We start from the raw sequence: 27,452 nt of genomic DNA, 5'->3' as shown, positions 1-27,452 counted from the left end.
TTTATTCACTTTGAAGTTTAATTTTGTAATAAACTTCACTTAATTTTGAAGTAAATTTGCAAAGTCAGCAAAATTCTTTCAAAGTCAACCTTGCTCTGGCCTAGTTGCTTATTTACTGCTAAGCTGGATGTTTTCATTAAAAGATTAACTTTGAGACTTCAGCCTTTTCTTTAGCCTGAACTGTGGGTAGTGATGTGGTGTGTTTCCTAACACCTCCGGCAGTGAGCCAGGCTTTGAGTGGCTGCGTCTAAACGCCTGTTTCCCTGAGGACTGGAAGACGTTAGAATCAGGTTTGTCATTGAGTGTGTTCTGTCTGCTTGGAACTGAGAAGGGAGATGAAGTGCCAGATAGGATGGGAATGGAAGACATCGTGGAAGCCAACTATGAGTTTGCAGGGCAAGGACCTTGGCAAAGATGGTCCTAGGGAGACAGGTGTTAGGGAACTCAGAGGGCATGGGCAAAGGAAGATTTGGTTTCAAAAAGGATACAGACGGAGAAGATTAAGTCTAGGAAGTTGAGTCTTAGAATTGTATGGTGGAATATCTGTGGGTGTCCATAGGAGGAAAAATGGGTTAAAATGTTTTCACTTGACAGCGTTCTGAAAACCTAAAAGGTATTGCTATTGCCTTCAGGGATATATTTAGTATTCTGACCATTGCTTCCTGGCCACAAGCAAAAGAAAACAGTGACATGGCTATGCTCCTAAAAAAGTAAAGAAGTTAATGTGTCTCAAACAATGTAGTTCCTTTGAGCAATAAGCTTATTTGGAGCAAATGGGTTACAAAGTCCCTCTAATGAAGAGCCTCTGATTGTGTTAAATTGAATCTACAGATCAACCTGGGGAGAACTGCCAGGAACGCTAATGAAGACAGGGAGGTACTGGTGTAAAGATAGATAATAGATCAATGGAACAGAATAAAGAGTCCATTAGCAGGAAGCAAAATCCCCAAACTTTTATTCTTAACTACTACTATATTCTGCATTTTACAAGATCCTTCAATTCTCATGAGATCCCTATGAGATAGACAATAATAACCTAATTTAAAGATAGATGAGAATTGGAGCTTGTCTAGAATAGATTGAGTGGAACATCATTTGTGGTATATCATTTGAGAGGTAATGGGAATATTGCCAAATTCCCAGGTAACTCTCCCCTCAAAGGGACTCCTGTTATACTCTAAATGGTATCAGCTATCAAATGATGAGCTATTAAAGTCTGTCTTCTTCAACTGTAAGCTTCTTGAGAGCAGAAACTGATGTGATAAAGTCTCCCCCCATATCTCTAGTGTTTAGCATAATACTTTGATATATTATGTTAAATCAGGCTATGTTATAGTAAAGAATAAACCTTGACAACTTAGTGAGATAACACATAAATATTTATTTCTTCCTTACACAATATCAGCTGATCTCCGGGGCTACTCTTTTCTGAATGGCGTTTTGGGAATCTAAGTGGCCTTTCTCTTACAGCTTTGCCTTCTTGAGGATGGAGGATCGCTGTAGAGGGGGAAACAAAGCTGGAGGGTCACATACCAGCTCTTCAATCCTTGGGCTAGAATTAACACCTGCTATTCCCACTCCCAGCCCATTGGCCAGAAGAACTAGTCACAGAGCCATGCCTGTATTTAAGCAACAAGGAAATGTTAAGCATGTGGGGAGCAGTATATGTCTCCACCATCCTGGCTGAGAGCGTGTGTCAATAAACCTTCTTGGATAAACTAATAAGTAAATCTGACAGAGGGTTTAAATTATACTATAACAGAAATACTCAAATCCTGAAGCAGCTTTCCACTTATAGAGCCTCAGATGAAATCACACATGTCATCAACAGGAGGAATAATGAACATGGAGCTGCTTTTATTAACAATCTAGTCTATACAAGGCACTGTTCTAGAAATTTCAAAGGGGCCATACTGCTTAGTCCTCATGGCAGCCCAATGGGATGGATGTTAATAGTCTCCTTTAACAAATAAATTTTGCATAGAACCGTGGTGAGCAAGTAGTAGAGCTGAGATTTCAGCCTATGTTTGCCAAGTGCCAAAGCTTATGATATAGTCTGTCTTCTCTACTCCACTGACTCCCTCAGTCATTAGTTCCTTGGGCACAGTTGATCGGTGGAAAGCAATGGCCTTCAGAAACACAGTCTGGGTAGTTGCCGTAGAGAGAGATGCCAGGAGAAAGGCAAAGAGAGAAAAAACTGCTCTCCATAGCTGGGCTCTTCCATCCCCAACTGCTCTGCCTTTTCTCCTCTCTCTCCTGCCACCACCCAGTGATTGCCACTGTGAGATACAGGTACACCTACAAGACCTGAAGTCACTAGTGGACAGAGTAGAGGTCAGAGCCTGTTTTGGAGCTTTGTGTGGATTCTGATGTCTGTTTTGCACATTCTATCCTTGTTGAGCAGATGAAGAGGCAGGTGCAGTGATCTCACAGTGTCACATAGAACTCCTTTCCCAATGGCCTGGATTTTGTGGGAATTGACCAAGCTCACTTTATGCAGCTCTCTGACCATTCAGAACAGAGACTTAAATGTCTCCTCCATACCACTAACACTCCATACTGGCTCAAAGACATTGGAAACAAGTCAGAAGGATTCCAGGTCAGGCTTTGCCATTTCTATTGCATTAGCTTGGATAACTCACGTGAATTATCCGAGCTTTAATGTTTTCATCTATAACATGGGGCTCATACATACACTCTCTGATTGCCCACTGGATTGTTGTAAGCACCAAATGGAATAACATATAGAAGAGTGCTCTGTAGACTGTTAAGACAGATTTAAACATAAGAAGTTATTTTTTAGTGATTGGCTGAATAATGAAGATTTTTTTTAACTTTCTGATTGAGTTATGATTTTTTGAGGGAAGAAAGCAAAGTTGCATATGTCCATGACATTTTAATCCTCTAAGGTCTGTGCCAACTCTGTCATTCCATAAACCACACTTGGCTGTGCCCATTTTCTTCTTTCTATAGTGCTTAAGAGCCAGGCCACTGGAATCATGACACATTACTAGATATGTAATATTGAACAAAGTATTTTAACCTCTTGAACTTCAGGTTTCTCACCCGTGAAATGGGGATGATAATATTTGTGTTGAACATTTCCACAAGGATTAAAACAGTCATGCATGTAAAGCAGTTTACACAGTGCATGGCACATCATGAAGTACTTGATAAATGGTTGCAATATTATTGTCATTATTATTATTCATATTAAGGAACCATCATGCTGCCTCCAGGGCTCTTTGCATAATCAAATTATTCCACTGTTTGAAAGAATAAGAAAGTCCTCATCTTCCAAAACACTATATAAACATTTGGATCAATGTCTCCCAGTATGCCCTAAACTATGTTCAACGCTCTATGGACAGCACACAGTTTACAACATGGCTGGGTTCCAAAACTCTACTTGGAGGGCATTTGTTTGAAACTCAGAACAGATTTTCCCACAAAAAGAATGCTATTAAAATAGCGATTGGATTCCCAAGTGACTGAAAATACCCACTTGACACACAAAATAGCAGAAGATCTGGCATATTTGCAATGCAAATTACTGTAAAGCAATGTTATTGTATTGCTGATCATTAACCAAAACTGAAAACTAAGAAAACTGTGTAATAAATCATTTTAAAAGATTTCTTGTATATGCAACTGATGAAGAAAAGTAGGCTTAATTAGAGGAAGAGAGAATTCAGTGGAAATGTAAATAAGAAATGTTAAGATGCCTTTGAGGGTATTTTCAAAGGTTTTTGAAGTTCTTTGCTAGGTCTAATGCGACTTCAAAATTGTTTCACTCTGTTCTTCTTGACATAAGGGACTACATAGCACAATTATTTTTGGTTTGCAAATGAAAAAGGAAAGGAGATGGGAGAGATTAGGAAAAGAGAAGAAGGCATGAGAAAGATTTCCCTGAGAAAGGCACTCAATAGTTTGGAGAAATCCAGAAAGGAGGAAGAGGCACATCTGTGTAGTAAAACGGATTTCAATTACCTGGTCTGAGAACAGGAAAAACAGGTGGTGTGACAGGCCATACCTCTTGTAAAAGGGAATAGTGACAAGACTGGTCAAGTAGTTATCCACTGAAACCATAAGGTGGTGCCACGGGACCAGAAAAGTTCTTGAAAAGAAAGACTTCCAGGCCGGGGAGGAGGAGCAAAGGCAGGCTTGAGCACCCAGCTGTTTGTTGTTGGCAAATATGTCTAAATATTGTGCTGGTTCCCTGTTCTATACTTTATTGCCATGAAGTAAATGCTGAACTAGAATGTGCATATGACCTCATCTAAACAGCTCCCTGTATTTATGGGCAAAGAAAGCACAGAATATGAGTACTTGAAGGACCTCAGCTCAGCTTTTAATTTCAGGTGGCTTCAAATCTATCATGGATTAAGCTGAAGTATACAAAAATGTATATTTTCTCAAATGAGGAAACTGAGACTTGGAGAGAAGACATGTAGCCTGCCACTGTTCAAATAACAAATAAGTGTTAGTAGCTATCTCTCTTGAAGCAGCCTGCCTCTCAGGCTGCCACACGCACCACTTCACTGACTGGATGAAGCAAGTTTATTCCATATTCCAACTTCAAGTGGAGCTCCTTTTACTGGCATGGCTAAGCAGGGTCAGAAGGAGTAGAGGTGAAGGTGGAATGATAAAATCTAGTGTAGATGAGTTCAGTCTCTAGAAATCTTAGGTCTGTGCTGAGAAGCTAATTCTCATGTAAGGAGAAGCTAATCCTAGGTTATATTGCCAGGCTATCCAGAAGCAATTGCAAGAGTCATATTGTATTTCAGAAAGAACCCTAAATGTGGAGACAGAAGACCTGAGTTCATTTATTAGCTGTGCTGCCAAACTTGTGCACATCTCTCTGTCCCTCTAGGGTCCTTCTTAGCTCCATCAAGCAAGATGTTCTCATAGTCTTCCAATCCTCAATAGGCAGGATGTGTGGGAGGCAGGACAATCGTAGGTAATTGCCTAATTAGGTCACAATAACTTCAGAATGAGCATGTCCTTAACATAAACGTGCCCTACCATGGCAAATCTCAAAAACTCTTTCAATCCATGACACACAAAGCTCCTAGAGTAAAGCAAAGATATGAGTCACTCCCCTATCCTGACTAAAGAAGCCATTCTGAAGAACTCGAGCATCATATTCCTCATGGTAGAACATGCTTACAGGTCGAGAAGCGAATTTTCATTAGTAGAAACAAAAAAAGGCTAATGAGAGTGGTTGAGGAGTGGCAGCCTAAAGAGGAGAGATTATTATATAAATCAGAATAAAACAAACAAAAAAAGGGCCATTATGGTTCAGAAGGCTCCTGCATCCTTGATTCACAATGTGTGAGAGCTCAAGAAAGAAGCCAGAGCTGATTCTGGGCTGACAGGCACCAGGAATTAATCCTTGCCACATCTGAACTGGACTGGCTTCTTTTCCCATCACTCCCATACAAATGCCATCCTTGATTCCTCAGATCACTGCACTGTTAGAAACACTCAGTTCCCTTTTTACTCTGAGGGCTGACCTGCTCTTCCTGGGCATCCAAATTCTTCCCCCTGCCCTCTCTTCCCCATGCTGGGGGCTCATCTGCCTCAGTCACAGGAGCATTTTCCAATGCCATTGATTCATGTCTTCCCTGAACCCAACACTGCCATCTGCACATGGCTCTCCTAGTCTCCATCAGCTCTGGGACCCTTCTCTCCCATCACCTCTTTCATTCTCAGGGTCTCCTCTAGCTTCAGCCTCTCCCCTGACACTGCTGTTGTTGACAATGCTATGTGATGGCTACACCCTTTGTATCCACTATCCTTGAGGGGAAGACTGATTAAAGCATTTTCAGCCAACTTTGAACAGTCTAATCTCTCAAACTAGGCCCGTAAAATGTAGCCTTGATATTATCTGACATTCTATTGGGAAACTTGGCATAAGTTCCTAAAGAACTAGGCCAGAGGTTCTGGAAGGACACCATCCTATAGCACCAAGCAAGTGTACCTTAAAGTGAGTCATCAGAGGCTGACTTTTCTCCCCCGTTGTATCTCCACAGCCTACCCTGCAATTTTCATGCTGAGATTTCCCACAGACTGTGTAGGGGGTTTCCATACAAATATAAGCTGTGATAACCCTGAGTTCCTAAAGCAACACCAACATGAATCATATGAATCATACAAAATCTTCAAAGGAAGACAACTTGTTATCTGTCTAGTGTTAAATCAGATTGCAATATTGAAGAAAACCACATCTTCCTTGAAAAGCCTGCCAGCTTCTCTACTTCCTTCCTCCTTCCCTCAGTCAGGAGAGTTTGAACTTCAGATTGTTAGCAACAGGTACTCCTGAATGTCCTTGCCCTTAGATTTCCTCCTCTTTGTCACTGGTCTGCTAATTGTACCTCACTGTTTTCATTATCAGACAAAAAGCCTAAAGAGGTTCAAGGAGCTAAAATGAGCTAAAATTTCTAGAACAATAGCTGGCAATTGGTCAATTTGCAATTTTATTTTTTTCTCCTCTGTCTCTTCCTCTTGGGCAGTAGGAATAAAAAAGGAAAAAAGAAAAAACATTGAAATGGAGACAAAATAAAATGGGAATACAAGAAGACAAAATAAAGTGGGAATACAAGAAAACCATTAGATTACTTGAATCTTCCCTTTAATTTCTGGTGGCTTCAAGGCTGGTAGGGATCAAATTGAAATAAAGTATATACAAATATATTGTGCTAAGTTCTTCACTTCCAAATTTGGGAAAAGCTTTGAACAATGAAGTTATCCTTTTCTTTAATTATAAACCTTATATTAAACCTCTAACAAAAATAATAGACTACTAAGATTTACATATATTATATTAAAAAGATATAATTGTATTTTTCAACCCACAAAATTATCTCAAGTTCAATATAGCAAGTCATTTATGAGAACCAACTATTGTGTTCTTTACCTGAAATTGAAAACGAGAATGTCTATCTTTAGAAGCTACCAGGACACATGAGTTCAGAATCATCTCTCATAATAACTTACTACCTGATTATATTAGTCCATTTTCATAGTGCTATGAAGAAATACCTGAGACTGGGTAATTTATAAAGAAAAAAAGGTTTAATGGCCTCCCAGTTCCACATAGCTGAAGGGGCCTCACAATTATGGCAGAAGGCAAAGGAGAAGCAAAGGCAAGTCTTACATGGTGGCAGGCAAGAGAGCATGTGTAGGGGAACTGCCCTTTATAAGACCATCGGATCTCATGAGACTTATTCACTATCATGAGAACAGCATGGTGAAACCCGCTCCCCCATGATTCAATTACCTCCCACCAGGACCCTCCTATGACATGTGTGGATTATGGGAGCTAAAATTCAAGATGAGGTTTGGTTGGGGACACAGCCAAACCATATCATTCCACTCCTGGCCCCTCACAAATCTCATGTCCTCACATTTCAAAACTAATCATGCCTTCCCAACAGTCCCTCAAAGTCATAACTAATTTCAGCATTAACTCAAAAATTCACAGTCCAAAGTCTCATCTGAGACAGGGCAAGTCCCTTCTACCTATGAGCCTGTAAAATCAAAAGCAAGTTAGTTACTTCCTAGACACAATGGGGGTACAGGCATTGGGTAAATACAGCCATTCCAAATGGGAGAAATTAGCCAAATCAAAGGTGCTACAGCCCCATGCAAGTCTAAAATCCAGCAGAGCAGTCAAATCTTAAAGCTCCAAAATGATCTTTTTCACTCCATGTCTCACATCCAGGTCACACTGATGCAAGAGGTGGGTTCCCATGGTCTTGGGCAGCTCTGCCTCTGTGGCTTTTCAGGGTACAGCCTCTCTTCTGGCTGCTTTCACAGGCTAGTGTTGAGTGTCTGTGGCTTTTCCAGGTGCACAGTGCAAGCTGTCAGTGGATCTACCATTCTGGAGACTGGAGGACGATGGCCCTCTTCTCACAGCTCCACTAGGCAGTGCCCTGGCGGGGACTCTGTGTGAAGGCTCCAACCCTACATTTTCCTGCTGCACTGTCCTAGCAGAGGTTCTCCATTAGGGCTCTGCCCCTTTAAGCAGATTTCTTCCTGGACATCCAAGTGTTTCTATACATCCTCTGAAATCTAGGCAGAGCTTCCCAAACCTCAGTTCTTGTCTTCCGCACATCCGCATGCCCAACACCATGTGGAAGCTGCCAACCTTTGAGGCTTGCATCCGCTGAAGCTACAATCTGAGCTGTACTTTGGCCCCTTTTAGCCATGGCTGGAACACAGGGCAACCAGTCCTGAGACTGCACAAAGTAGCAAGGCCCTGGTGCCCTGCATCTTAGGCCTCCAGTCCTGTGATGGGAGGGTCTGCAGTGAAGATGTCTGATATGCCCTGGAAACATTTTCCCCATTGTCTTGGCAATTAACATTTGGCTCCTCATTACATATGCAAATTTCTGCAGCTGGCTTGAATTTCTCCTCAGAAAATTGGTTTTTCTTTTCTATCATCACATCATCAGGCTGCAAATTTTCCAGACTTTTATTATGCTCTGCTCCCCTTTTAAAAATAAGTTTCAATTCTAAACCATATATTTTTGCATACATAAAACTGAATGCTTTTAACAGCCCCCAAGTCACTTCTTGAATGCTTTGCTGCTTAGAAATTTCTTCTGCCAGATACCCTAAATCATCTTTCTCAAGTTCAAAGTTCCACAGATCTCTAGGGGAGGGGCAAAATACTGCCAGTCTCTTTACTAAAACATAGCAAGAGTCACCTTCATTCTAGTTGCCAACAAGTTCCTCATCTCCATCTGAGACCACCTCAGCCTGGACTTCATTGTCCATATTACTATCAAAATTTTAGTCAAAGCCATTCAAGAAGTCTCTAGGAAGTTCCAAACTTTCCCACATCTTCCTGTCTTCTTCTAAGCCCTCCAAACTGTTCCAACCTCTGCCTATTATTCAGTTCCAAAGTCACTTCCACATTTTCGGGTATCTTTATAGCAGCGTCCCACTACCAGGTACGAATTTACTGTATTAGTCCTTTTCATACTGTAAAAGAAATACTTGAGACTAGATAATTTATAAAGAAACACAGGTTTAATGGACCTCCAGTTCCACATGGTTGGGGAGGCCTCACAATCATAGTGGAAGGTGGAGGAGGAGCAAAGGCATGTTTTAAATGGCAGCAGATAAGAGAGCACATGCAGGGAACTGCCCTTTATAAAACCATCAGCTCGGCCAGGCATGGTGGCTCATGGCTGTAATCCCAGCACTTTGGGAGGCCAAGGTGGGTGGATCACCTGAGGTCAGGAGTTTGAGACCAGCCTGGCCAACATGGTGAAACCCCGTTTCTACTATAAATACAAAAATGAGCTGGGTGTGGTGGCACATGCCTGTAATTCCAGCTACTCGGGTGGCTGAGGCAGAAGAATTGCTTGAACTAGGGAGACAGAAGTTACAGTGAGCTGAGAGCATGCTAAGCTTTACATACATTATAAAAAGAAAAAAATGCATAATTGTATTTTTAAACCTAGAAAATTCTCTGAAATATAGCAAGCAATTTATGAGAACCAACTATTTTGTTCTTTACATGAAATTGAAAATAGAGAATGTCTATCTTCAGAAGCTACCAGAACACATGAGTCCAGAACCAACTGCACTCCAGCCTGGGCGACAGACTGAGACTCCATCTCAAAATAAATAAATAAATAAACCCATCAGATCTCATGAGACTCATTCACTCTCACAAGAACAGCACTGGAAAATCCAGCCCCATGATTCAATTACCTCCCACCAGGCCCCTCCCATGACATGTGGGGATTATACGAGCTACAATTCAAGAAGGTATATCAGTGGGGAAACAGCCAAACCATATCACTGATCTTTCACAAGTTATTTTATTTCTGAGGCTCAGTCTCTTTAAATGCAAAGTAGGAAGACTAATACCTTCTCTGTCTTCTTCACAGGGACACTGAGAAAAAGCTGTAGATAGAAAAGAGTCTAAGGAAAAATTAGAAGAGGTATAGAAACGAGATAAAATAGTGTTTGTTATATATAAGATGCTAGGGTTGATTCTTTATGTCCAAGCAGCTTTCAAATCACAGAACTGACACTATTCTAGACACATGACTCTGAGTGAGCACGAGCCATTTCTTCTGGATTAGACACAATCTTTGTGTCATTTATACACTAGAATTGTGTAGAACAGCCTTTCTATGAGTGTGTAATGTATAGGATATGTGTATTTATTGAGATATCAGGAGTTGAAACCTGGTGGAGAATTCTCATCCAATAATAAAGATAAATGACAGGCAGGGGAATGTTAAATTCAAGTAATGAACATTTGTAAGCAGCAACTCTGTGCCATGTACTATCCTAATGCCTGGGAATACAAAGTGTGTTGGGGGTCCCAGGTTTGGTTCTTCGTTAGGAGGAACAAATAGTCGAGGCTATGCTTTATTACTGAAAGGATGCAAAGCAAACTTAGCAAAGGGAAAAATGGCTCTTGCAGAAAAATCTGGAGGAAACCAGGTATAAGCTTCCATGAGTCCTCTGCCAGTGGACTCATGCGGGATGCAGTTAATTCCCCCAGCAACAAGATGTGATGACACTTGTAAAATATTACCTACCTGAGCAGGTCAGTAGAGATTCAATGCCCAGAGTTTCATGTTGGGGGCTTGTCATATGGTCACCCTTTGCCTAGCCCATACCAAAATTCTAGACTCCCAGAGGAGAAGCAAATGTTCATCAGAAACCACATTGTTTATACAAACAGTTTATACACAGGGAGGCACTCTTATCAGGGAACACTGGGAACCCTGTTGAAATCCAAGTTCCCAGACACCAATCAAGGTCCAATATTGCAAGCAGATCTCTGGAAGAATAACATTCCCAGGCATCATATATTAATTCTTTTATGCTTTTATGCACACAGAGATATAAACAAGAAATTGCGATATAATTGGATACTTGCAATGATTAATTCATTTGACTAAGGTTTATTAACCCTTTGAAGGGTGGAGTAAGAATGAGCTAAATTAGCTATGGTTGTAGTAATTTGTCAGACTCAACTCCATACCTCAATGTTCTCTCCTCACTCACTGGCAGAATACTTTTTCTATAAAAAGTGCTATGGCTGGGCTCCAAATTATTCCTTGTAGCCTCCATCTAGAGCCCAGTGCACTTCCTGGGGGCTCTGTTTCCTGTCTGTCATATAATTTCTTCCTGCTTAGCCCTTAAGTAAGTGCTAAGGGCTACTTCTCTGTTTGACTTCAACAGAATCTGGCTTGACCAGATCCTGGCTGGACTTGAGGTATCCTCAAGCAAGTTCTGCCCCATCTGTGCTCCAGCCAAGATTCCCAGCACCTCACATCTCATCTGGCCTCTGTGTCCCCTTTGTCCATTAGAGGAACTAACCCATTCCTGGTTGAAGCCCTAGTTACTGGGACCTATCCTCTTCCTTTAGATAATGACTTAAAAGCCATTCAGTTTCTACCCAAAACCTTTGGTTAATTTTCACACGGCTGCCAACTGCCTGGGAGTTGGCTGGAGCTTAGAAACTTCAGGTTTCTCTCTTTTTCCTTCTGGAATCCTCTCATGCAGGAGCTCTACATGTTACTCTACATGTAACTGAAAGCAACTAGTGTCTTCAGCATCTCTGCTGCTGCTGTTTCTACTGCCCTGTTTCTACTGGAAATATTTATTCATTACCCCCAAGCCCTGTCCTCTTTCCTCTTTCAGGGTGTTGTATCAAAAGTACTGAGCTCTGGGTTTATAGGGCTCAAATTGAAGATGGGAATAAATGGGGGCAACATACATTGTTTCTCAGGTACCCAAATTAGCAAAAATAGCAAAAAGGTAGATGGTGACCCTTGAGTCTCCTAATAATATTAAGTAACATATTCAGCGACCCAGCCAAGAATTACAAAGTACACTTTCTCTTGTCCTTTCCCCACTCTGTAATCCACAGCTCCAGACAATTCAAACATTGAGATTCCTGGGAACTCCCAGATAGTAGCATCAGTTCGCCAAGAAATGAAGCTGGTGAGGCAGTGAAAAGCCAGGGCCTAGAAAGCTGGGAATGCCATGACGTGGGCACATTGAAAGGCAAGAGGCACGCATGATCAGCCTTGAACTTTAGGAAGATCCCAGGCAGCTGATGAAAGACAAGATGGGGAGTGAATGTGAAGGCAAGATACAAAAATAAGAATTTTTTGTAATAAGCTTTTAAGAGGTGGTGGGGCCTCAACTAGGTCTAAGGTGGTATGTGTAGAGTGGAGGAGAAAATATGAGAAATACACAGAAGGCCAAATAATCAGGATGTGGGAATGGGAATGGGAGAATGGAAGGGTGGACCATTACTCTCTGCCCTCTGGCTTAGGGATCACTGGCTTTGGCAATAACTCTGTTAAGATAAACATTGGGAGACCAATGTTGAATCCAAACAATTTCATACTGCAGCTTCCCCTTCATTTCCTTTTCTGCATCTGAAGTGTTCTCACTGGGTTGGGTTTGGTTTTGTCTTCTCCTTGGAAGGTCCAGAAATGTCCTTGGTGTGTTTGACAGACTTTCAGGCCCACACACGGGAGCAGCTGTCTAAGTCAACTTGGGATTTTATTGAAGGTGGAGCTGATGACAGCATCACGCGGGATGACAACATTGCAGCATTCAAAAGGTGTGGTCTTCTGTAGCCTGTCTATTGTTAGGTTAAGGTGCACTGGTGGAGAGCAACTTGGACAGTAGTCTGGTTTCTGCCTCCAAAAAACACAGACCACTCAAGACCTAATAATGTGGATGATTTTGTTGTTGTTTTGGTTTGTTGGGGGCAGGGGAGGGAGGGCTGATGGGAAGATGGAAAAAGAGGGAATTTCTGTTATAGCTAGCATAAGTGAGTCATTCTCCTTCATCTCAGCAACTTTGCAACCTGACAAGATAGAACAAGAGTCCCAGAATGACCAGTTCCCTAGGCAGGGAGGATGGGCCTGCTGGGAGGCCTAGATCTCCTGAGTTACTAAACTCTGGCTTGGAGAAGAAGATGGAAGACAGGAGAGAACACTCAGGTTTGGAGAAAATATGGAGATCCAAGGAGTCTTAGAGATAATAAGAGATTGAGTCAGGGGAGAACAGTTGGTCTGAAAAAGTAGGAGATGGAGCATCGGTCAACCAACAGCAGTCCACAGGCAGAGGCTGACCCGCCACTTATTTTGTATGGTCCATGAGCTAATGATGGTTTTTCATTTTTGAATGGCTGGAGGTGGGGAGTCAAAAGAAGAATAATTCGTAATACATAAAAATTGTATGAAGTTCAAATTTTGGTGTCCATAAATAAAGTTTTATTTTAACACAACCATGCTCAGCCATTTACTAATGTTTATGGCTGCTTTTGCACTTCAAGAGCAGTGTTGAATAACTGTGACAAAGATTACATGGCCCACAACGCCTCAAATATTTACTCTCTGGCCCTTTATAGAAAAAGCTTGCTGATTCCTGTGATATAGAGGTCAGGAGAAAACTGAAAAATGGTATAAAAGGGAGCCCTATATTCTGTATTTTCATACTTAGCACTATACTAGGCACCTTACATCATTTATTTCAGTCTGTCTTCACAAAACTATTAGGAAATTTGGATTATTATTCTTATTTCAGATGAAGTGACTGAGGCTACCTTACTGAAATTTGCACAATTAAGAATTTTCAGAAAATTTTTCTAAGCTCATGTGCAAAAATAATAATGTTGTATAAACAACGAAAATTTTAGACACCTGAGGCTAAGTATGCATTTATTTAAAAAGTGTGTTTTGCATATTTATTATTTGTAAATTCTCCTACCTTCTTCTAAAGCAGTGTTTAAGTCAAATCTTCAAACTAACTAGCCTCTATCACAAAAGCCTCAATCACTCCCTGGGATTTGTTCTCATTCAGTGGCCTTTTCTCACTTTCTGGAGACTTGTTACTAACCTGAGAGGAAAAGAGCCTGGAACCTCTTCCTACCTATTCTTTTCTTTTTAGTCCTTGTTATGATGAACCAAACCATTCAAGTGCTGCAGTGTAGTCTGGGAGGCATGACTCAAAGACACAGACTTCTAACAGAGCAAAGCAGGAATAATGTGGACTTGGTATGCACAGAGAGGTTCAGAGAAGGTTGGGGAATGGGGAATGAGGTGTTGGGAGTGGCTTTCTGGAGATAAGTCTCCTCCTGGATCAACACAGGTTACTCAGCTCTCAGCCAACTGAACCCACCAAGGTTCCACAGGACCCTGTCTGGCCAAGGTTCCACAGGACCCTGTCTGGTTTAGACTTATATCAGGAATCAGGGAGGTCAACCCAGACAGTGCCTCCCTGCTGCAGAATCATCACACCAACAGAAGATCTCTTTGTTGTCCGGCACAGAATTCGCCTCCGTCCCCGGTACCTGAGAGATGTGTCTGAGGTGGACACCAGAACCACAATCCAAGGGGAGGAGATCAGTGCCCCTATTTGCATCGCACCCACAGGGTTCCACTGCCTTGTCTGGCCTGATGGGGAAATGAGCACAGCAAGAGGTATGAACTATCCCCACCTCGAGGCTCCTTTCCAGGAGAAGGTGTCCCTCAGAGCAGTGGCAGGTGCTCCAAGATTCTCTCTAGAAGGGCCTTAGGAACATAATCTGGTTAACACTAAGGAAGGCAGGAAAGGGAATGCTTAAAGCTACGTTTGTGTAACCTAAGATTGAGAAAACATTCATTTTCCATAATAAAGAATAGTTAGAGTGCAAGGGGGGTTACAGATGAATAAGAAGGTGCTAAAATCCAACCAAGTCATCTCTCAGAACAGGGGTGCTGGCCCTTCCGGCTCACACCATCTGTAGGGAAAGGGATGCTTAATGCAGCCTCAAGGCTAGGGCCCTCTTTAGCCCCTGATGGGCCAGGGCTAGGGCTGAATGGCAGTCTCTGAATTTAGGATGAGGAGAGAATCACGACATTAGGTCCTAACACAAGGCCCTGGAAGCTGCTGTTGCCCAAATATTCCATTTTCCCTCTCTTCAATTGACCCTGTCATCTTCTTTGACAGAGATTTTATTTTTGGGTTACATCTCCTTCCCAGTCAACCTAATTCTCATCCCACATTCTCCACCACCACCACCACCACCACCACCACCAATAATAATAATGATAATAATAATAATAATAATAATAATGAATAGAAAAGGAGAGATGGGGCTGAAAATGCTCTTGGGACTCCTTCGTAATCTTCACTCTAAGTCACATCTGTTTTTGCGAATTTCTCAGGGCTTCCCTGAGGTCTTTTCCTTTGACTCCATGATGCAGGAAGCTATGGATTCAAGGATTCTAGAGCTGAATGTGACATCCATCTTGACGGGGTCTAGGGACCAGGTCTAGCTAGGTCGAGATATTAATATCCTATATGAATGTGACTAGTTTACTAAATCATCATGGTTGAATGTGTTGTTTGGGGGTAGGATGAAAGAATGGGGTATCTCCTGTTGACATGAAAAATTGAAAATGTTAATTTTTGATTAGCCCAAATTCTCTGCCTATGAGTTATAGTGGGACAGTGACATTAACCTGTTGGAGATTTCATTGAAATGAATAAAGTAGGAAATGGGAAATCTGCCAGTCAGCAGTAGCCGTATGACCATCATCACCATCAATTTCATTAGCGCTGGTATCTATGCAGTACACCACTTTGCAATGTAAAGAATGTTCCCATAGCTAGTATCTTATTCAGTCTCCCAACAACCCTAAAGACATGTATTATTATTTTCCCCATTTTACAGATAAAGAAAATGAGAGACTCAAGGCCACACAGCAAAGAAGGAGTAGAACTAGCATTCTTCTAATTTCAGATGCTATGCTTTTTCCACCATGAAGTTCAGGATTCTCCACTGGAATTACATTCCCTCATCTTCTGCCTTCTCTAATTCTCTTCTGCTTCATTAAGGAGTTCATAAGAGGCCCAGTTTCCTGTCTGAAGGCTATAACACAACCAACGTGATTCTGGAAATTGCATGGCATCTTTAGCAGGAAATATTTTGTTATAGAGTAGAGGGTTTGTAAGACAGGTTATACAGAGGAGAACCCAAAAAGGTTTAGGTCTCTCAGCCTGATCAAATTGCCTTCCATCCCTTTCTTACAAGGAAGCAGAATGAAATTAAGCTTTATCTGCATTCATGGGGCAAGATGGCCAGAGGCTACACAGACTCCCAAGGTTTTCAGCCCAGTCCAGAGGCCTCTGCCCTCCAGCCTGAGTCATGTCTTTTGCTTTACAGCTGCCCAAGCGGCTGGTATCTGCTACATCACCAGCACATTTGCCAGCTGTAGCCTTGAAGACATTGTCATTGCAGCTCCCGAAGGCCTCCGATGGTTCCAACTCTATGTGCATCCAGACCTGCAGCTGAACAAACAGTTGATCCAGAGGGTAGAATCCCTAGGTTTCAAAGCTTTGGTAATAACTTTGGATACACCTGTATGTGGCAACAGGCGACATGACATTCGAAACCAGTTGAGGAGGAACTTAACACTAACAGATCTTCAATCACCTAAAAAGGTAGGAAAGATACCAAATTCAACGGACAGGCATTACAAGAGGCAAATTTCCTTCCCTCTTTTCTCCTTTCCTCCATTCTTTCTTTCCACAAGCATTTATTGAACACCTGCTCTGTGCCAGACACTGGGGATAAAGCAGTTCGAAAAAGCAGATATGGTTCCTGCTCCCTAGAGTTTCCAGACAAGCACAATCAATATAAGACCAAATGTTCTCACCCTTGGAGCTGCCCAACCTGTCACCAGAAGTGTTCTGGCCAGAGCTGGATGCTGAGAAACAGGAAAGCCATGGGAAATATTTTTGCATGAACTGGAGAGTAAACTAAAAAAGTTCATCTAACATTTTCTACTTTATGACACACTCAGAAAATGCTAATTTTGGATGGCATACATAGATAAACAGACTCTCCAAAGGGGATGTTCATGACCAAGGTGACTGGCCAGACAGTCTAGACAGGCCAGGTTCTACCCTACTGCCTTGAAACTGAGGAATCAATATCTCTGCATACATAGAACTCATTTGTGGAGCACCAGGATGCTATAGCACATTTGTTTGTAATCTCTGAACTAGGTGACTACAAGGGGCACCTTCCCCAATAAAATCCTACAATTAAATGGCAAGGAGTGCCTCGGAGAGAGACACCCATGATAAAGTGGGAATCCCTGGCTACAGTAGAGATACTAAAGCCAGCCTTTTCAGCCAGTGGGTGGCTGTGACACCCAGCCAAGTAACTCAACAGTTCTCATTAATCACAGATTGGCCTTGAGGTGCTCCAAAATCCTTATTCAAATTCCAGAAGCACATTGAGATTTATAAATATTTGATGTACATGGTGAGCCAAGAGTAAATATTGGGTAATAACTGATTTAGTATTGCTTAGTTCTTATCCTGGGTATGTCTCAACCATAACATATCACATTGACCTATAAATGCTTTTGCTTATCCATCTCATATACTAAACTCTGAATTTTTTAAAGTAGAAACTTTGTCTTATTTGTCTTTGTGTCCCCAGATCCTAGCACAATTATTGAGCAGCAACATGATTCATGGTCAACGATAAGCAATTGAAGTAGAAATTCTTTTATACAAATTTTGTTAGGAAAAGGAGCTAGAAACATTGTTGGGTTTTGTTGCTCCTGTTTCTTTTTGTTTTCTTTGTTGTTTGTTTTTGAGACAAGGTCTCACTCTATCAGCCAGGCTGGTATGTGGTGACACCATCACTACTCACTGCAGTCTAGACCTCCTGAGCCCAAGTGATCCTCCCACTTCAGCCTCCCGAGTAGCTGGGACTACAGGCATGTACCACTATTTATTTTTTTTGAGGAGCAGCAGCAGGGTCTCTATGTGTTGCCCATGCTCGTCTCAAACTACTAGGCTCGAAAGATCCTTCCGCCTCAGCCCCACAAAGTGCTGGGATTGCAGGCATGAGCCACCATGCCCAGCTCTGTTCTTCCTCCTTCCAGTTTATAAATGGCGGATCTCCAAATGTGTCTCATTTTTGGAATGCATCAAGTAGCCTTGTGAGAGTTCAGGACTAAGTTCCCTTTTTATTTCCTATAGGGAAATGCAATACCTTATTTCCAGATGACTCCTATCAGCACTTCTCTCTGCTGGAATGATCTCTCCTGGTTTCAGAGCATAACTCGATTGCCCATCATCCTTAAAGGGATTTTGACAAAAGAGGATGCAGAGTTAGCTGTGAAGCACAATGTCCAGGGCATCATTGTTTCCAACCATGGTGGGAGGCAGCTTGATGAGGTTCTCGCTTCAGTAAGTAGGATTACTTCAGAGAGGGGTGTGTTTGTGAGTGCTGTGTGTGTATGTGTGAGTGTGTCCACATCAAGGGACTCTGTGAAATCTAAGCATATTTCACTCCTCTGTACCACATGCGTTGGTATGTACCTGTGAATTTTAAGCACTGTTAATTATTATTAGTACTGTGTGCTAAGCTGTTTTTTCAACCTTTACATATAGCATCTCTAAGTCTCATGTCAATGCTGCAAGATGGATATTATTATCCCTGTTTTGCAAATTCAGATACTGTAGTTTAGTGATGTTAAATAACTTATCTTTAGTTCACATAGATAATAAATAGTTAATGTTGAAATTGATTAGACAGATGTTCTAAAGAAAACACGTTTCATGGCAAAACTCTAAAAACACCCTGATGTGTCTTTTGCTAAAATCTATAAAAGTCCATAATTTTTTCCCTTAACTCATAAACTTATGTCCATTATAAATGAAGTTTGAGGGCAAGAAAGTGAGAGAAAGGAAGGCAGGGAAAGAATCTTTACATGGGAATTTGTTGTTGATTTGTTTTCATTAAGTTATATTTTTTCAAATGTTCTACTGCTGCTTGACTTGTTTTAAGAAAGAGAAATGAGGTTTTTTCCTCTTCAGTTTCATTGACACTTATAAAAATAAAGCATGTTCACTGCAGATAAATTAGAAAATATACATAAGTAAAAGATAAAAATTAACACTAATTTTATCACTATCACTAACGTCAACATTTTGGTCATTGTTAACATCTTCTTAATGCAAATACAACTTTTTTTGTTTAAGAAAAGTACAAATAATATTTAGTTTTTTTCTTTTACTTAGCATTATATTAAGAGCAACTTTTTGTTTCAGTATATATGCTCCTCTTATTTTTAATGGTATGTAGTATGAACAGACAACTATATAACCAATCTCCATTTTAGAACATCTGTGTTGCCTCTAATCTTTCCCTATTTTAAACAACACATCAGTGACTGAATCCATAGCACATTCTCAAGTACTTCTTTAAGACAAATTCCAGGAATTAGAAATTTGCACTAGCTGGTTGGTACCTTCTAAGACACGTGATGCTTGGAAGCCTAAGAGCCAGCCACTCACCTCCTCCTCTGCACCAGCTCTAACTGGTAAAGGCAGAGGAATGGCAAGCCCACATGGAGAGCAGGGGTCACCCTTCACTGTGTCTCTCTGGTAAGAGCTGAACTAAAGTGGTTGGGTCTCCTGCTTTTCATCCCACCTATTGACCTGCAAACTTAGGAGAAAGTGGTTGGGCTGAGCACACACTGAGCTCTCTCACCCAACCCCTGTCAGGATGCCTACAAGCCATCCAGTATTTAGCAAAACAGAGAAAGCAAAAGAGTATACCATGCCCTGAGTCATCCCAACTATGCCTAAATAGGAGCAGAAAGCAATGAAGAGCCCATCACCAACAAGCAGCAAACAGTAGAATATAGGCTTTTGAAAGAAAGCTAATAAAATACATCATACAATAGGTGTCAGGCTCTCATTAATCAACTTAGCTGGTCTTGTTCTTTTGGAAGAACTGAATAATGAGTAGACAAAGAGGGAGACTAATTCTCCCATTGTGCTTCCCCCACTAGAGAATGAGTATTGGCTAACGCAGGGGCCAGGGAGAGGAGAATTTCTCCTATCTTATTGTGCTGATCAACTTGATATTCTCCCAAGCCATTTGGCTTCACATCCAAACTCAAGTTCACTCGGAGACAGCACAAACATCAGTGTGAGCCTAGTGAGGGTTTTGCTTCAGGTGAAACCTGACCCTGTGCTTGTACAACCCTGCCTCACTCGCCTCACCTTAATCCTAGCCCCAGATCTATTTATTTATAAAAACAAACTTCCAGCTCACAGGTCAGAGTTTGCCATTTGTTTTTCTAAAACATTGTATTCAAACATCATTTATCTGAGTTTTTAAAAAAAATTGTTTCCACAGGTTATTAAGGAACAAGTGGTGTCTGTTACATGAGTAAGTTCTTTAGTGGTGATTTGCGAGATTTTGGTGCAAGCATCACCTGAGCAGCATACACTGCACTCTATTTGTAGTCTTTTATTCCCACCCCCTTCACACCCTTTCTCCCTTAATCCCCAAAGTACATAGTGTCACTTTTATGCCTTTGCATCCTCATAGCTTAGCTCCCACTTATGAGTGAGAATATATGATGTTTGGTTTTCCATTCCTGAATTACTTCACTTAGAATAACAATCTCCAATCTCATCCAGATTGCTGCGAATGCCATTAATTCATTCCTTCTTATGGCTGAGTAGTATTTCATCATATATATATACATATCACAGTTTCTTTATCCACTCATTGATTGATGGGCATTTGGGTGGGTTCCACATTTTTCCAATTGTTAATTCTGCTGCTGTAAACATGTGTGCAAGTATCTTTTTCATATAATGACTTCTTTTCCTCTGGGTAGATACCCGGTAGTGGGATTGCTGGATCAAATGGTAGTTCTACTTTTAGTTCTATAAGGAATCTCCACACTGTTTTCCATAGCAGTTGTACTAGCTCACATTCCCACCAGCAGTGTAGAAGTGTTCCCTGTTCACTGCATCCATGTGAACATCTATTTTTTTTTATTATGGCCATTCTTGTAGCAGTAAGGAGGTATTGCATTGTAATTTTGATTTGCATTTCCCTAATCATTAGTGATGTTGAGCACTTTTTCATATGTTTGTTGGCTATTTGTATATTTTATTTTGAGAATTATCTATTCGTGTCCTTAGCTCACTTTTTGATGAGTTTTTTTTTTTCTTGTTAATTTGTTTGAGTTCCTCATAGATTCTGGATGTTAGCCTTTTGTCAGATGTATAGATTGTGAAGGTTTTCTTCTACTTTGTGGGTTGTCTGTTTACTCTGCAGACTGTTCCTTTGCCATACAAAAGCTCCTTAGTTTAATTAAGTGCCAGCTATTTATCTTTGTTTCTATTGTATTTGCTTTTGGGTTCTTGGTCATAAAATCCTTGCCTAAGCCAATATCTAGAAGGGTTTTTCCTATGTTATATTCTAGAATTTTTATAGTTTCAGGTCTTAGAATTAAGTCCTTGATCCATCTTGAGTTGATTTTTATATAAAGTGAGAGATGGTGATCCAGTTCCATTGTCCTACATGTGGCTAGCCAATTATCCCAGCATCATTTGTTAAATATAGTATCCTTTCCCCACTTTATGTTTTTGTTTGTGTCACCAAAGATCAGTTGGCTGTAAGTATTTGGATTTATTTCTGGGTTCTCTATTCTGTTCCATTCGTCTATGTGCCTATTTTTATACCAGTACCATGCTGTTTTGGTGACTATTAGTAACGAGAGAGAATTCATGTCCAAATAAAAGACATTTTTATAGTCCCAGCATGGTATTATTTGGATTTTTTTTTTGAGTTGGAGTTTTACTCTTGTCACCCACACTGGAGGGCAATGGTGCAGTCTCAGCTCACTACAACCTCCACCTCCCAGGTTCAAGCAATTCTCCTGCCTCAGCCTCCCAAGTAGCTGGGATTACAGGCACTGGCCACCATGCCTGGCTATTTGCATTTTTAGTAGAGATGGGGTTTCGCCATGTTGGCCAGGCTGGTCTCGAACTCCTCACCTCAAGTGGTTCACCCACCTCAGCCTCCCAAAGTGCTGGAATTATAGGCGTGAGACATTGTGCCCAGCTGGAATATTTTTATGATGTTGTGAAAGAGAAATATGTTTGTACAAACTCTTCCAGCGAGCCATACTATGCAGTGGAGTTGATAAAAATTGTGAAATAATATAGGGAGTGAATTTCACCTTAGGGTAAGGCTTTAGAGTTAATTTTTAATAGGACAGAACAGGACATTCATTACAGTCTTCGGGGGACAACAGCTGACTTATCCTTTCCCCTGGTCCCAGGAGGAAGTACAAGAACAATGTTAGATATGAAACCTCATAGAGGTGGGAACTTTTCTCAAAATCTTTACCTTTTATAGCACTGGCAACAACCTGCAGAGAGTGGGACACTGACCTCAGGCACAGACTCTAAGGGAGTGCCAAAAACTCAGATACTATAGTTTGAAATCAGGTGATTTCAAAGTTCCTTATAGAAGTTCCCACCTCTTTCACAACATTATAAAAATACTCCAAATAATACCATGCTGGGACTACAAAAAATGCCTCTTATTAGAATGTGAATTCTCTCTAGTTATTACATGTAAGTTCAAAACATATTCAATTCCCCCCCACCCCCAACGTATAAGTTAAAGTAGAAAATTATTTCCTCACTAGTTTCGTATACTGTTCAGTCTCAGCCAAAGTATCCCATTCAGGTAGAATGCTAGTGGATTGCTTTGGCAGCAGAAGGCCTCATAAGGCCCAGTTTTGACTCTTCTTCTCAGGCCATCCCTCAGAGAAGCACAGACAAAAACCCTGAACTCCCTCCCCAAGGATCTTCCCCCTTGATCCATAAGGGGCCTGTTTGTCACTCCTCTTCACAGACTTGTAGGTGCCTAGAAGTATAGATTGGCCTGGGGCACCTTGTGTGGTCAAGGCCTATTGGCCTGTTCCCTGGAATTGAAGAGGCAACATAAGAGACAAAGTTCCTTAGGAAAATCAGGCCAAGGTGATAAGATGTTTTTATTTTGTCTGTCAAAGGCTCAAACTTTAGTTTTACCATGTTGTACTTTAGTCCTATCTCATTTTCTCAGATACGCCATGAGAAGTCAGGGACAAGTCAGTCAAGTGGTGCATGAGAAATAATGTTCAACCCAGTTTCCCAAGTCAGGATGCAATCCAGACATGCAGGCCATGGCCAAGTGTACTTGTCTTGCCAAAAAGACTTAGTGCCTTTGCAGGGGAGAGCCTTTCTAGTTGTGCCACCCTAGAAACAGAGAGAGTAGAAGAAAATCAAAAGTCAAAATGTTGTTTGAAAAGAAGAAAGTTAAAGTGAACATTATAAATGGAAAATGTCCCTTTTAGGATGGAAAGAGCAACCAAGCAGTTCTTCCAACTGGTAAGACAGTTAAGTGAGTCAGAGAGAAGCTAGACTGGAGTCAAAGCAGAAAGTCAAGGCAGGAGGGCCTCAGGAATGTGACTGCCGCTGCAGTTGATCAGTGCTAGCAGCCTCAAGCATGGGAGGGGAAGAAATTGTCAAGGGCATCTCCTTAGCTTGGTTTTCCTGGTCGTATGCCAGGAAGACCGAGTCTGAGAGTCAAAATAGAAAGCCCTCCAGCCCATGTGTATCTCCTTTTCAGATTGATGCTTTGACAGAAGTGGTGGCAGCTGTAAAGGGGAAAATTGAAGTCTACCTGGATGGCGGGGTCCGAACTGGCAATGATGTCCTGAAGGCTCTGGCCCTTGGAGCTAAGTGCATTTTTCTTGGGAGACCAATCCTATGGGGCCTTGCCTGCAAGGTGAGAGTGGCAAAGCAAACCAGCAAGAAGATACAGAGCTTCTCATTCATTTCTGTGCTTTCCTGTGGTTCATTTTCCAAGCTTAGCCATTTTCAAAATGACTCCTAAAGGATAGTTATACCTAAGCTGCATCTCCATGCTTCCTCTGAAGCCCATTGCAAAATGTTCAATAGTTTCATCCCCTATCTTTGTCTCTGTGCTTTCCTTTATTCCCAAGGTAATTCTCACTTCACAGATATTTCCCATCTTTCCCATTATAGCTTTGACTACATCTAGAATTTATACTCAGTGGATGGTCAGAATGTTCCTTTATGTCTCTTTGTGTCTCCATCTGTCTGCCTCGGGAGCAGGGTGAACATGGTGTTAAGGAAGTTTTGAACATTTTAACAAATGAGTTCCACACTTCCATGGCCCTTACAGGTAAGTTAAAAACATGTTTTCCCTGATTTGGAACTTAAAGCAGGATGGCTAAAGAATAGGAGCAGCAGTCCTTCCCTCCAGCAGATCCTTTCCTGACGTGGTAGCTGTCCAAAAGATAGGACAGGCAGGCAACTTTCAAGACAAAGATTAAGCACTATTCTCTGCCCAGTGGAAACCAGAGCTGTCCTCAAGATCATTGTCAGTTCTGGGGAGTGTCACCTCTGGCTCTGAATTCTTGCTTCTGTTGAATTCGTTCAATTTATGGACTATTGATATATCCCATGCCTGTTGTTTCTGTCCACTCCAATCAACCCAGGCATGAAACTCAACTCTTTTCTATGCTTCTACTTTTAGGAAAAGACCCTCTCATTAGTATATTTTTGTGAATAATACATTTTGCCAAAGTTATGGTGCATACATCATAAATATGGAAAGAACTCCCAGTTAAACATCAAGCAGCCTGTTATTGCATTCTTTCAGCCTTCTCATCACCAGGAACTTCTCATTGCCTACTCAAGCCCACAACTCCCCAGCCCCATAACATCATGCCAGCTTCTCTTTCTCCCTTCTTTTACTCATCTGGAGTCACTCTCTTCAATCCTTATGTCCAATCTGAGCTACGGTCATAATTTTACGTATTCATTAATATCTTCTTCTAAAGAAGAGTCTTTTCCTTTGACAGAACTTTTCTTTAGAAGGCAATTGTTATGTGGAATACTCACCCCATCTCTTTTGCTATCTGTGTGTCATATTCCTCCCGAAAAGATACTTCCTATATCCCTGAGCCTTATCAGAACCAAGATAAAGATCAAAGACATCTATTGCACACAAGAGTCAATTTAGAAAATGCTAAAATAGGGTTTTTACATGTTTACCCTGACATTTTGACATGGCCATGTTCAGAGATGACCTGGGCTCAGGTTCACAGAATAATTCCCAATGCAAACAGAATTATATTATTCATTCTGTATGTAAACCATTTTATAAGAGTGAGCACAAAGATCAAGTCAGACTTGTTCCCTTTCATCACCCCTTACCCATGATGAGGTGAGTTGCTGGTGTTTGAGAAAAATGAGCTTGTAACCACATTGTTCTTTTAGGCTGCCGGTCGGTCGCTGAGATCAATCGAAACTTGGTCCAGTTTTCCAGGCTGTAAGAAAAAACGGCCAATAACCAGACTGCTGAGGTTGCCCACAGAAGGATCACAAACTCACAGCACAGTGTGTGATGCTGTCCTTCCTGGACCCCATCCTATCCGGAGGCTCATGACCTGTATTTCCCACATTTCCGATACCTCCACCCCTGTGCTTCAGGCCCTCCAAACCCCTGTGTTTCCCAAATGTTCCATGCCCTTCTTTGTATCACTGACTATTATATGTTGCTCTCTTGCCTAAATCTTCCTCTGAAGTCAAAGACCTCAAAAGGACAGATCATTAATGACTGGAACCACTAGTGGGTGATATTTTTTGCATACTCCGTACAACTCTATGAAATGACTATCTAACTTTGTACTCTGGACAGAGGAGCTGTATATACAAGGCATTTTTCCAATAAAAACATAATCCTATCTATAGAAAATAGGGAAATAGTTAAGGACATAGACTTTGGAGCCACACAGACATGGGTTTGACAGTCAGGACTACTGCTGGCAAGCTATGTGACTTGGGCAAGTTTTCTGATCTCTCAGTGTTTCTAAGTCCTGGTGTATAAAATGGGGATTATACTCCCTCAGCCAGTAGGTTGGGAAAAAGTTTGAGTAAGATAATGTATTTGAAGTTCAGAACACAATGCTTAGCACCTAGTAGGAGTTTAAGAAATAGTAGTGTTTCATACTTAATGAGTATATATATATACTCATATATATACTATACTTATTGTTTGGAAAATTCCTATTAACTTTTCAAGGTGTTGTTCAACTTTCAACTATCACCGAACATTAACCCAGGCTATTTGCTCTGTCCTTCCTATTGTACTTTGCACATTCCAATATTACAACCCTTATTACACCTGGTCATATTTCTTTATTTGCATGTCTTTCTCCACAAATAGACTATGAATGGCTCCAGACAAGAAACTGTATGCTTGATTCTGGGCTTGGCATATAGGAACATCTCAATGAACATTTCTGGGATGGATGGATGTATAGAGGGATAAAGGGCAGTTGGGAAATTTATAAATGACCTATCAGAATAAAACCTCCTGAGACCAGTAGTCAGCTGGAATAGATTTCTAGAGCAGGGATACCCAGCTGAATAAGATCTGACACTTGAAGACATCAAGAAGGTTAGAGATGGCTGGGCATGAAGGCTCACGCCTATAATCCCAGTACTCTGGGAGGCTGAGGCAGGAGGATCACTTGAGCCTAGAATTTTGAAGCCTCCGTGGGCAACAAAGGGATACCTCTGCAAAATTTAAAATTCGTTAAAAACCTAGCTGGGTGTGCTGGTGTGCAGCTATGGTTCTAGCCACTCAGGAGGCTGAGGTAGGAAAATCACTTGGTCTGGGAAGTTGAGGATCATGCCACTGCACTCCAGTGTTCTGGGTGACAGTGCAAGACCCCATCTCAAACAACAACAACAAAACCAAAAAAAAAAAAAAAAATAGAAGAAGAAGGTTAGAGAAAAAATCTAAGTCTAAACTAATAGCTTCAGCAATGGCTTCCCCATCATCTCTCCTGCTGCTTTTCACACTCTGTTCTCCATACAACAGCCTGAGAGAGTTTTTAAAAGTAAAGTCAAATCCTATGTCTCACCTATTCAAAACCTTTCTATACCTTCCCATTCCACTCTAAACTGATCTCTAGCTCTCTCAGGCACTGCATGATCTGCTCATCCTTCCAACACATTTCCTCATCACTCTCCCTTTTACTCATAATGCCACAGCCAGATTGGCCTCCCTTCTATTCCATAAACAATCAAAACTTTCTTGCCTCTGGATCTTCACATTTATCATTCCCTTTACATAAAATGGTGTTCCTCACCTTCTCATGGTTGGCTCTCTGTTGGCATGTAGATCTCAGCTGAACTGTCACCGCCCTGATGAGATGAGATATCCCTGACCATCCTCTCCCAAAAACAATCTGCTTCACTCATCATATCACACTGTTTCTCCCCTCCTAGCTGTTACCACAACCTGCAACTAACTTATCAGTTGTCTACTTTATTGTTTATCTGTACCTGCATAGGGACCTTAGACTGTCTTGCTTCCTGCTACATTCCAAAAAGCCTAGAATCATGTCCAATGTCATAGAGGGCCCCATACATATTTATTAAATAAATTAACCCAGGAAGGCAAAGCTGGATCAAACTACATCAGCACATCTGGAGAATTATAGCAGTCAGAGGAGGAAAACAGTGAGTTAGGATGGAACCCAGCA

At 41.3% G+C, this 27,452-nt stretch overlaps 1 protein-coding gene and 1 long non-coding RNA gene across 6 annotated transcripts in view; one reads left to right on the top strand and one right to left on the bottom strand.

Annotated features, from left to right (window-relative positions):
* Positions 1-10,647, bottom strand: part of LOC129015939 (uncharacterized) — a 36,413-nt gene extending 25,766 nt beyond the window's left edge. The window contains exon 1 of the long non-coding RNA XR_008494694.1: positions 10,572-10,647. This is a non-coding gene — a long non-coding RNA (uncharacterized LOC129015939). The remainder of the gene's footprint in view (positions 1-10,571) is intronic.
* On the top strand, positions 187-26,287 carry HAO2 (hydroxyacid oxidase 2). 5 transcript variants are annotated; one of them, XM_054454668.2, is made up of 8 exons: positions 187-290; positions 12,478-12,616; positions 14,332-14,483; positions 16,211-16,488; positions 18,046-18,255; positions 23,498-23,656; positions 24,007-24,076; positions 25,177-26,287. In XM_054454668.2, the coding sequence occupies exons 2-8, from the start codon at positions 12,486-12,488 to the stop codon at positions 25,230-25,232; spliced, it is 1,056 nt and encodes a 351-aa protein (XP_054310643.1). In that variant the 5' UTR covers positions 187-290; positions 12,478-12,485; the 3' UTR covers positions 25,233-26,287. The 5 variants fall into 5 exon arrangements, with proteins under 5 accessions (XP_054310643.1, XP_054310634.1, XP_063520446.1 ...); XM_054454659.2 differs by lacking the exon at positions 187-290 and adding an exon at positions 11,912-12,131; XM_063664376.1 differs by lacking the exon at positions 187-290 and adding an exon at positions 11,988-12,131 and having other exon boundaries at positions 12,508-12,616; positions 25,177-26,087.
* The last annotated feature ends 1,165 nt before the right edge of the window (positions 26,288-27,452 follow it).

Source organism: Pongo pygmaeus, chromosome 1, assembly GCF_028885625.2.
Source record: "Pongo pygmaeus isolate AG05252 chromosome 1, NHGRI_mPonPyg2-v2.0_pri, whole genome shotgun sequence".
In the NCBI taxonomy this organism is placed as follows: Eukaryota; Metazoa; Chordata; class Mammalia; order Primates; family Hominidae; genus Pongo; species Pongo pygmaeus.
This window is presented reverse-complemented; position numbering and strand designations above follow the sequence as displayed.